The sequence below is a fragment of the Corvus moneduloides genome, chromosome 25 (genome assembly GCF_009650955.1).
Source record: "Corvus moneduloides isolate bCorMon1 chromosome 25, bCorMon1.pri, whole genome shotgun sequence".
NCBI classification, from domain to species: Eukaryota; Metazoa; Chordata; class Aves; order Passeriformes; family Corvidae; genus Corvus; species Corvus moneduloides.
Window position 1 is genome coordinate 3,659,555 of NC_045500.1, and position 11,035 is coordinate 3,670,589.

Here is an 11,035-nt window from a genome sequence, read left to right on the forward strand (position 1 = left end):
TTTTAGTTGCATGTGGTCGCTGGGCACTGAAGGATTAGTTTTTCACTTGTCTTTAATCCACAAAGGAATCCTTAAATTTTCCCTGAGGAATATTGAACCCTCGCTGCTGGAGGCATTTGATGAACCACCTCACTTAGACACCAGGAACAGCGCATTTACTCCTACAGGGCGTGCACTGATGCTGTGCTGGTGAAGCCATCCCACATCCCTTCCCTGGCTTAGCCATGATTTCCAAGGCAGGACTGGCGGGCACTGTTGGTATTTCTGCAGGTAAAGCATCACCAGCCCAATTCCAGCCTGCTGTTGGAATTCCTGCTCAGCTGTTGCAAACCTCTAAAAACCAGAGGCTTTGCTCTGTGAAATGTTGGTTTTTTGCTCTCCCTGCGCCTTCCTCACTCCTCTGCAGCCTCAATTCCAAACGCTTCACGTCACCACTTGGAAACTCGGCCGCATGCAGAACTCTTCCCCTGTGCCTTCTGTTTGCACAGCCTCCCCCGGCCTCAGCACATGTGGCTCCAATTCCAGAGGCTCTGCAGCGCTGTGTGGATCAGCATGGGGCTGGGCTGACCCCTCTCTTTCACCACAGCCCGTTCTGGGGAGGGGGAGCCGCCTCTTATCTGGCCTTTTTCGTAGCTGGGATGCTTTCGCTTCACAACCGAATTCCTGCAACCCAAGGCGGGCTGCAGGCAGCGTGCTGGGGCCAGGCCTTGGTCACTGGGAGCACTGGAGCTCTCGGGAGAAGGCAACCCTTGGCCTCTGTGTCTGTGCCAGCCAAGGAATACAGAAAGCAGATGTCCCAGAGCGCAGCCTGCGCTCCCTTAATTATCCTCAGGAGACTGCGGCCGCCTCCAGCCTCTCCTCCCTTGTGCGAGGAATGCAGCAGAGCTGTCTGTAAGAAGACACTGTTTGATGTTTGTTTTGGCCTGAAATGCTGTCAGGGTAACTCTTAGGGCTGGTGTGGTCTGAGCATGAGCGGGGGTGTCAACCTTTCTGGGTTCTCCTCATAACTCTGGGATAAACCAACACAGCTTTTCCCTGTCCCGCTTTACCCGCAGCAAAAACTGGGGAAGAGAGTCCAAGGGGACATAAAAGCCTTCGTGTGCCCGTGTCTGTCATCACTGCTGAACAGCACCAGTGGGGGAAGATGTTTGGTTTCTCAAGAGTTTAATTTTAAGGCCCACTGAGCCTTAAATACTTGAGTGTGGAGCTCGTCTGCGGTGTGTTCAGCACTCCACTGGTTTAACTCCCAAGTCACGCAAGCAGCCCTGCAAGTTTGACTCAAGATGTAATTCCTTGGCCATAAAAGTCGTTGTCAGCCTCCTGCTCCGGCAGCTAAAATTCTCAATCTGCTGATTGCAAAACACTCAGGTTTTTCTCGTTAGCACTGGATGGGGGGCAGGCTCCTGCTTTTTCGTAAGGAAACTTAGTAAATCATTTCCTACAAGACTCCAGCAAGATGAGACTCCAACAGATGTGAAATGTCTTAAATTCCTGGCATGAGGGAGTGGTTCAGAGCTGCAACATGGCAGGCTGTCCTGGGCTTTTTGTTTTGAGCTCCCAAACATATTATCCCTGCATATGCCTAATTTAGACACATTCTGTTTCCAGATACTTTGATTTTAGCACCAAATAGCGAGGCAAATGCAGGATTATTCAGCTGAAGGAATGCTCTGGTGTAGCTCTGTGGATGTTTATTCTCTCTGAGCTGATTTAAGTAGGAAGTTACTGCATATTTGGATTATTTTTACTAAAATGAAGCATTTCAGCAGTTCAGGTCCAGCTGAGAGCAGCTATAACATGGGATTTCTGGATGCGCTGAGGTGTTCTTTCCAACAGCCTGGATTTTGGGAAGAGTGTGTGACTCAGGACCACAGGGACAAACGTTCCTTCTCGGAAGGATCCCATTTCCAGTCAGAGAAGTGAGGATGACTTTTAGGAGTATCCCACAGAACGATGCACTGGAGAACTCATCTGCAGGGGACAGTTCCTGTTCCAGGGAGGACGTGATGTGCCCTGACACCAGGGCTCGTTCTGTTCCTGTCCCACCTCCACCCAGGAAACATTTTGATCTTAACGAACAAAAGCAGGCAGAGCACCTATCACAGGTGAGCTGGGAATTGTTTGGACAGGGTACAAACTGTGTGTGTGGATACCACTGGAATTCCTGCTCTTGCTGGGGTGTGGAAGAACGTTTCCTTCAGCAGCAGATTCCGGTCGTTTCCTGAGTCACTTCCGACGTCTGGAGCTACAGGAAAATTACAGGTGGCCTTTCTGCTCCTCCCTGGGCATCAGGGCCTTGGAATAGTCTGTTGAAAATGTCATCTTTGATAAAAAGCCAAAATAAATTATAAAAAGCGTTGCTGAAGGACAAACTGCACAGATGTTCCTGAAGAAGCTGAAATTTTTGAAGTATGGATATTCACATCTTCAGTGAGCTTGGTGTAGGTATGGCTTGGGCCATACAAACGATTATTATGCATTTCTTTTATCCTGATTCTCTGAATCTTTTCTAGGCTGTTCCTCCTAATTCCAGCAGTTAAGTGATACAGCACAACTTATTACTTTTTAAATAGTAGCATCTATTTTTAGCATTGCTCCCTAATTCAAACCTTCTGAACTTAATGAAAGATTTAAGTCTGGAAGCTCTTTAGCTTTTAGGATGTGAATTTGCCTACAAATAAAAACGTCAGCAAAGCATTTATTTTCCCTTTGATTCTGCTTGTCTGGTAATGTATATTTGATGTTGGGATGTGTGTGTTTGTGGACATGTAGCTGTAACGGGTATGGAAATGCTCTGGGCTTCAGCACAGCATGGACATGAAAATGTGGGAGCCTGGTAAGGATTCAGGCATGAAAACACTGCTTGGGATGGACACAATTTATAAGGCCAAATAGAGTCTTGGTGTACTCAGGATTTGCTGCTTGCTGTGTTGCAAGGGCCCCTTCCCTCTACACCCATTTCAAAGGGCTGATTCTGCTGAAATTCAAACCCTTTTATGACATACACTCACAATGAGAAGCCCTTAAAACGTTGAAATGAGTTCTGAGGAATTCCTCAAGACTGACATCTTTGCATGAGGGATCCAGGCTGTTGTCCGTATTCTTTTTTTTTTAATTTAAACTCTGCCATGTGTGCAAGGCAGAAGGGGCTGAGAGGGCAAAAAACCCCTTTGAGTCCTTCCCCTGCTCGTGTGGGCACTGTCTGGATGGCTTGGGGCTTGATTAAAATCTTTGTTGCTGTGTTTTCCCTGGAGATTTAAGCATGGGGAGGGATGAGAGGATGGTTGTCCCTGGTCTGCAGGGTGTGGGGTGAGTTATTGTCCTCGGAACAATGGGAACAGTCACCCAGGGTCACTGCTCCTCCCCTCTGCTGTGCCACCAAGCCTGGCACTGCACCCAAAGCCTTCAGGCCAATGCTTCCAAAAGCATTAAAAACAAAAAAAAAAAAAAGAGTTGGCATAAGCAGGAAAACCAATCCCACCTCCTCCTGGAGTCATGGGATGGGAGCTGAGTAAAGCCAAAAGCAGCGATTCCCGAATTCTTCGCAGCACAAAGAGCTGCCCACAGGATGTGGAAAGGGGAAGAGGGTTTTTTGGGTAAGAACTGTGGAGCCTGCATAAATGTGGCATTGCTTCTGGATGGGATTTCTGGGAAAATCATCCCTTTTTTCATCCATTGTCTGCAGGATCCAGCCCTTGAGGCCACCCAGGGCTGCGGAGCTTTGTGAGGGGAAGGTTTGGAACAGCAAAGGGATGCCAGGGATAAATCCCTTTGCAACCCAGCCCTGTGCCTTGGCCAGTGCTGCTGGAAGGGGCTGGCCACGAGCAGATGTTCCTCTGGCAGCCTTTTAGGTGAAACTTCAGCTGGGGAGGGAGGGAAATGGTTAAAAGCATCTCATTTATTTGGCCTGTCCTTGCAAGGTCTCACCTGCAGGAACACCGACAGCTTCGGGGAGCGTTTATTCTTCTTTGGACAATAAAACCTTGAAGCCCCCTGCATCTGTTTCCAGCTCCTTTTTCTCTCATGTGCCATAAATTCCAGCACATATCCAAACATAAATCACCACTTCATCCCTGTTTGCTGCAGCGAGACCCTACCCAAACTAGGGAAAATGTGAGATTTGCTCATGTTGAGCTCTCTTGGGATGTTTTTGTGGGGAATTTCTCTACCTGGCCCTTAGGTTGGGTAATTGTAAGAGGCTGTTTTGAGCCTCCTTTTGATCAAACAGGTACAGGTGGCTGGAAGGAAATAAAGTGAGAGTCCTGTCTAGAGAACCTGCAAAACTTAAACTCCTTTGGGAGTTTTCAGGCATTGTTAAAGCATTAAAAAGGATTAAAGAGACAAATCAGGGGGGGTTTCTAATAAGATTTTTTTTTTTTTCTAATAACGTTATGGAAAAGTTTGCATGGTGTGTGAGAATCTGGTTATTGGTTCAGTAGTGAATCAGCTCCGAATTGTTGCTGATTCTTGGAAAAAGTAAAGGGTGCTATAGGAATCTGTCATTATTCCACTGGATGTCTCCCTGATTTTTCTCCCCATTCACATGATGAGATTATAGGCACAGGACTCTTCCTTAAATCCACAGATCTTTCCTGCGAGCAGCAAGAATTAGGCTGAGGTATGAGCCCTGCTAAACCCAGCGTGTTTAAGACAGAAAGGAATGAAAACGCTGTCATAATCTGGCAAAAGATTTATCATTTTACATTAAAAACCTCGCCCAGGATTAAGTTTTAAAACCCAGAACACCTGCGAGGTTCTGCACAAACCCTCAGAGCTCCACAAGGCTCAGGAAATGTTGCAAATGTCGTGTGAATGTCCCTGTTGTGGTGCCTAAATTAAGGTTATTGATCAGTGATGTAGCGAGTGTCGGTGCTAATGAGGGCAGCCCGCAGCAACGTGGGCTCCAGGGAAAAGCTGGATTCGTCCTGGGCAGGAATTCTAATTGTATTTGGCAGATGGAGTTTGAGACCAGCGAATCCAGTGATAAACTGGATTACTTTTCCCATTAAAGAAAGCAGCTCATGTGGCTGAAAAGGAGCTTTCACTGCCAGCAGTTCCGGCAGGGGAGGAGAGCTGAAGCTTTGGCAAGGCTCCACCTGCCTTAAAATTCTGGGTATTTAATGCACGTAGTAGGTGATAACTTCTGCTAAAGTGTTTGGGAAGGATAAATGAAATACCAGAATCTCGGGGGCTGAGGGATGGTCGTGGTGACTCAGAGGAAGGTCTGGGAATGCGAGCAGGAACAGAAGGAATTTTCTAAAAGTTGGTCCCGAAGAAACGAGGAAAAAGATGAGGAAGCATCATGTTGGACGTCAGTTTTCCGTCTGTTTTTCACTTGCAGGTTCAGGATCCGCTGTTTAAATAGCACAAAAGTCCATCATTAGTATGTAATAATATAAAAAGTATAGGAACAAATCCAGCCTGGGCAGCTGGAACCTCTTGTGCTGCTGCTCTGTCACCCCAGGATTGTGTGTTCAGTCACACATGGGACTTCTCAGTGCTGGAAACGTCCCCAGTTTTCATCAGTTTCACAATATTTGGCCCAGGAAGCAAAACATTTCCTCCCACTTCATTTCACAGGGAAAAAAAAAAAGAAATGGTTTTAGGGTTTTGTCTCGAACAGCAAAACTTTAGAACAACCCAAGTGCCCTGTGAAGATTCATACCCCAAGGGCAAACGGCATCGGTGCCCCACGGAAATTTGGTTGGGAAATTCTTGATTTTGACCTGGGGGATCCCTGGCCCCAACGCCTGCCACTTTCCCGTTCCCCTGACCTTGTGAGTCAGTTTTAACTGAATTTGGACTTTCCACGGTGGGTCCACGTTTACAAGTCGGAGATGGGCAAAGCCAAGGATCGATGGCAGATTTTTGCTCAGTTTCAGCGCGGATGCAGATAAACAGTGCCTAACGTAGTGCTGGCTGAACATCCCATTCTCCTGCGGTGCATCATCTCCTGGGCCAGGTTTTAGGGCGGTAACACACGTTTTGGGGGATTTTGTCTCGCATTCCAAGGGCTCTGCTTCCCTCTAGTGGGTCCGCTTGGCAGTTTCCTTTTCATTTCTTTTTTAAATCCTGACAAACCGTCTTTGACAACTCATACTTTTTTCGGACGTTGCTATCCAAAGATACTTCCCAACCCTATTCATTCCACGCTTTCCTTAAGTTTAACCCTCTTCTTCCCAGGCTGGTTTCTTATTGCTGAAATACACGAATATCATCTGGTGTTAGGGAAGGGACTCCAAGCCTTTGTCAGATATAGGGATATAGGGATAAATCGAAGGTCTTCTGGGTGGAAATACTGCTTTTGAAATCAGGTAATAAGAGGTGAGGGCAGAGCTGGGGAGGTTATCTGAAATTTGGAGTGTGCAGAGGGTGTGGGTGCCGCTCGAGCACTGACAGCTCCGGAGTGTGAAGCCATCTGCTCCTGCTTCAATCTCAGTGTGAAAATGCCTGGGAACGTAGAGCTGTCTCCTTAAATCAGCTGTGATCTGTGCAGGGAGTCGAGCTGGGGGGTTTGCTTGGATGCTGTGGAGAAAACAAGGAAGAATCCAGCAAAACCTGGCTTAGTAAACCCCACCCGAGACGCACCCTGAGCACTGGCGTTTGTCTTCCAGCTTCCTGTTCTGTTTGGCTCTGCGAGGCTCAGACCGAATTCAAGAGAGTGGCTGAAGAAAACGTGACCCTGCCCTGCCACCACCGCCTGGGGCTGCTGGAGCAGGGCAGCCTGGACATCGAGTGGCTGCTGCACATCTCCGAGACTGTGCAGAAAGCGGTGGGTTTGCTGAGAAAATCACTTTATTTCTGCCTTCACACCACCAGCCCTCGATTTAACAGCACTCCTGTGATGATCTTTGCAAGTTATTCTGATGACGAGAGCAGTGTTTAGAAAACAGAGCTGATTCAGAGAGATTTATAACGTGTAGAAGTTATTTGATATCCTCGTGTGTTGTGTTACAATGGAATTTTTTTTTAAATGTAGTCAGTCTTCATTAGATAAAGCTCAGAAGTGCCCTTCAGGCTTTCAAAACAACCTTGGGTTTCGCAGGCCCAGTTTTCAAATCCTTGGTTTCAGTACAAAACACAGTAGTTCAGTCCTTATAAAAATTAGGTCTGCAGTGACTTAAAATTAGCACAGCCAAACCCACAGCCTGCTTTGATGTGTTGTGGCATAAACTGCTGCCTATTTTGACATTTGTTTAAGTGCCCAATGTAAATCTCCAGCATAAATTCACTTTTTGCATCATTCTCAGGGTAGGAACCCAGGTTTGCTTTCCCACCCTGCCCCAGGCTTCCTGTGTGACCCTTGACAAGTCACTTAACCGTGGTGTGCAGCTCCTGGAAACGCTTGGATTTGTTGATCTGTGTGAAAATAAAATGACAACTCGGTGTTTGCTCTGCTCCTCAGGTGATCACCTACTCCGGGGGCCGTGTTTATGATGACCTGAATGAGGAGCAGAAGGGCCGTGTTTCCTTCACCTCCAACTTCCTTGCTGGAGATGCATCCTTACAGATCATCTCCCTGCAGTCCAGCGATGCAGGGAAGTACATCTGCAAGGTGAAAAACGCTGGGCAGTACGAATGGGCTCGCATCACCCTCAAGGTTGTAGGTAAGGAGAGTTTATTGTTCTCCCAAAGGGATAAAAAGAAACCCAGACTCACTTCCTGGGGAGAGATTTGTTTCAGCGGGGTATAAATACACAAAGACACCTCCAGATCTAGTGTCAGTGCCCAACTTTATATCTGCCTTGGCATTTTTTGGCAAAGGACAGGCCAGAAGAAGAGCCTGAAGAACGGTTTGAGGTAGGTGTGATTAGCTGCACAACCATTCTTTCCAAATGATCACTATGATCTCATCACCCAAAGCAGGCTGATATTCTATCTCAGCTGACCATCACCCTGCCCAGACCTGCTGCTGAGGACTGGCAGTTCATGTCCCAGCCCCGCAACCCGACCCAAGTCAGTGCAGGTGACAAACAAGCAGCTGAGATTGGCATTTCCCTTCCCTGATTTCAGTTTATTGCTCAGCTTTTCACGCACTCCCTGATCCCGTGGAAGAACCCTGCGGCCTGCCAGGCGCTGTGGGGAGAAGGAAGAACTGGACAAGTAAAGGGAGGGAAAGATGTTCTCCAAATTGTGCCTGGAAGAGGAATGTGGTGCTAGAGCTCCACTGATGCAAGTGGCCACGAGGCAAAGTGCCACAGAGTGGTGGAATGGCACTGCCATGGCTCCTCTGTGGGGTTGCAGCTGAAGTCCCCTAAAAACCATCGCTGGTGTGATTCCTTAACTCATTCCAAGGAAGGCAGCCCTTGGGAGCTGTTTAAATGCCAAAGGAAGGGCTTCCACTGAGCAAACTCTGCTGTGTTTGCATGACCTGTCTCCTGCTGCTTCTAGAGAAACCCTCCAAGCCCAAGTGCTGGCTGGAGGGGGAGATGCTGGAAGGGAAGGAGCTGTCCCTGCAGTGCCGCTCCGCCTCGGGCACTGCCCCCATCTCCTACCGCTGGCAGCGCATCAGCGAGGAGGACGAGAGAGCCGAGCACCTCCCGCCCAACGCCAGAGTCAGTAAGTGGAGCCCTCCTTCCCTCGGAGCTCTGGGGTCACTGGGTGGTGGTGACAGTGGTGCTCAAACACTCCTCCCACTTCTGCGGCTGCACCTGGGGGGATGCTCCACCTTTCTCCCCTTCTTTCCCCCTTCTTTCCCCCTCTGCATTGTTCTGGAGTTGATTTGACGCCACAGATCAATTTGTGCCTCTGTGCACTACCCACAGCTGAAGTTTCTTGGTGCATCTGATGAACCCCAGTGGCGTTTTTTCCCGTTTTCCAGACATTTCTAACCCAGGGCAGGTCCTGCTGAAGAACGTGACGCAGATGAGCACGGGCTTGTACCAGTGCGTGGCCACCAACGAGGCGGGGCAGGAGAGCTGCGTGCTGCAGGTGACAGTGCAGCGTAAGTACTGCCCACAGCCGTGTCCCTGCTCCACGTAGGACACGCTGCTCCCAGCTCTCCCACCTGGAAAACTCTGCACCTTTGCCCCTTCATATTCTAATCGCATAAAAATACATATCTCTATTTATTGCGCTTCTGATTCGCACTGCAGCCCTCACCTAAAACGGTAACAGCATCAAAACCTGAGCCCAAACGATGTTTTTATCACTTTAGATGGGTCTGGGTGTGTTAGAACCTTTGGTTTTCAGAATGATTCAGGAAATACAAGCAGGGAAATTGGTGAGTTTAGAGGTTCTTCCGACTGGAGTGATTGCATGAGGTGACTCCCGGGTATGAATTCTCTCTCTGGATATTCCATCACTCCAAATTCCGTACTGATTGCACTTGGGACAGCAAAATATCTAAAGGCAGTTGGAAAGGCTGACTGGATTTTCGCAGGATAAAAAGTAACTTTTGACATAGTTTGGTTTTAATCGGGATTTAGCCATTTGTGTCCTGAACAGCAGCAGTTAAGATCTCCTGATTAACCCACCAAGGGTGTGTCAGCTCCCGGCAGGGTGTCCTTTGTATCTGCATACCAGGAAAAGGGTGGAGTTTATCACCCAAACCCCAACAATACAGTTGAGCAGCTTTCCCAGCTGGAACTGCTGTGATAAGCCTCCTAACAAAGAAATTTCGTCTTGGAGATTCCACAGCTTTGGAATTTTTCTGCCCAGCCGAGCCTGAAATAACTGGAATATGGAATAAGGAAAACCGGTTTGCCTCAGGCATGTGAAGTAAAAGCGCCCAGGCAGCTTTAACGCCAATTGAAGTGAACTGGTTTAAAACCTCACTTGGCTTTGCTAAACCCTCCGTAGGGAGTGAGCCTTAAGGAAACAACTTTCAGCCAAGCCCAACCTAACCACTGTTAGCAGAAGAGGCTGTCATAAAGCATCAGCGAAGGGCCCACAATTCATGGGAAATGTTCTCTCATGATCTTGGCTGGTTTGGATGAAAAATGCCCCGCACAGGATGATCTTCCTTTCCTCCTTTGTCTACCTCAGCCAGGTCACTTTTCCCCCACATTTGAATAATTCGTTCTCAAGTGGGTTGTAATCGTTCAAAGGGAGTTGAAGGGGGGGAAAAAAAAATCCTCATGGGGAAACATTTACAGATGAAACATTCTTCTGCCTCTGGCGCGCTGCCTGGTGCCGTGTGTCACACGTGGGCTGTCCTGCCTTTGTATTTTCTGTGGGTTTGTGCTCTTACAAGGGGATTTTGCCTCCTTATTTCATCACTGCCCCACAGCTGAAGGCACAGCACTTGCGGTTTCACCTTTCCAGAGGTGATTGCTTCACTCGCTGTCAGCTCAGCTTTAGCTGGAGAAAAAACTGGTTCAACTTCAGTGCGGAGACACGCCTAAAAAAATAAACTACGACGTTCTGTCCCGAGTTACACCCAGTGCCGGGAGGTGTAGCGTGGACTAGAACCTGAGCACACCAACAAGGGTTCACCAATACATTTGTTTTTTGGCCAACAGATGCACAAAATATCGGCATGATCGCCGGGGCAGTGTGTGGAGTGGTGGTGGGGCTCTCCCTGCTTTTCCTGGTGGTGAGGCTGACGATAAGGAGGAAAGAAAAGAAGAGATATGAGGAAGAGGAGGCACCGAATGAAATCAGGTAACGCCTTTTATTTAATCCCGCCTCCCCCACTCCCTTCTCACAGTTTCACACGTCTTTCCACCGCCGTTTTAAGTAACTGTAAGTAGCTTTAAGTGTCTTCAAAGGTTGTTCCAAAAAGCTTTTAAAGTCTTTCACCGACAAATTTCTTGATTGTGAGAATCCTTGTGATGAAGACTTTCCAGAAAATGATAGGAAAGTCCCCCTCCTCCCCCCGGGCGAATTAGCACAGACCTCAAACAACTGTTTTCTCTCACATTTGCAATTTCGGTATTTTGAAGCATTTGCATATTCTTTTATGGTGTTCAATTAAAGCTTAACCGTTGTGGTTCTGAGAGGGTTTGGGGGTGGTTTTCTTTCCTTCTTTCTTTTCTCTTTCTTTTTTTTATTTTTCTTTCCTTTCTCCCCCCCTCTTCTTTCCTTCTTTCCC

At 47.9% G+C, this 11,035-nt stretch overlaps 1 protein-coding gene across 1 annotated transcript in view; it reads left to right on the plus strand.

The window, feature by feature from the left end:
• Positions 1-11,035, plus strand: part of CLMP (CXADR like membrane protein) — a 40,076-nt gene that overhangs the window by 24,622 nt on the left and 4,419 nt on the right. The window contains exons 2-6 of the mRNA XM_032133917.1: positions 6,615-6,772; positions 7,406-7,607; positions 8,392-8,559; positions 8,822-8,944; positions 10,464-10,605. Of these exons, the coding sequence (XP_031989808.1) occupies positions 6,615-6,772; positions 7,406-7,607; positions 8,392-8,559; positions 8,822-8,944; positions 10,464-10,605 (793 nt within the window). The remainder of the gene's footprint in view (positions 1-6,614; positions 6,773-7,405; positions 7,608-8,391; positions 8,560-8,821; positions 8,945-10,463; positions 10,606-11,035) is intronic.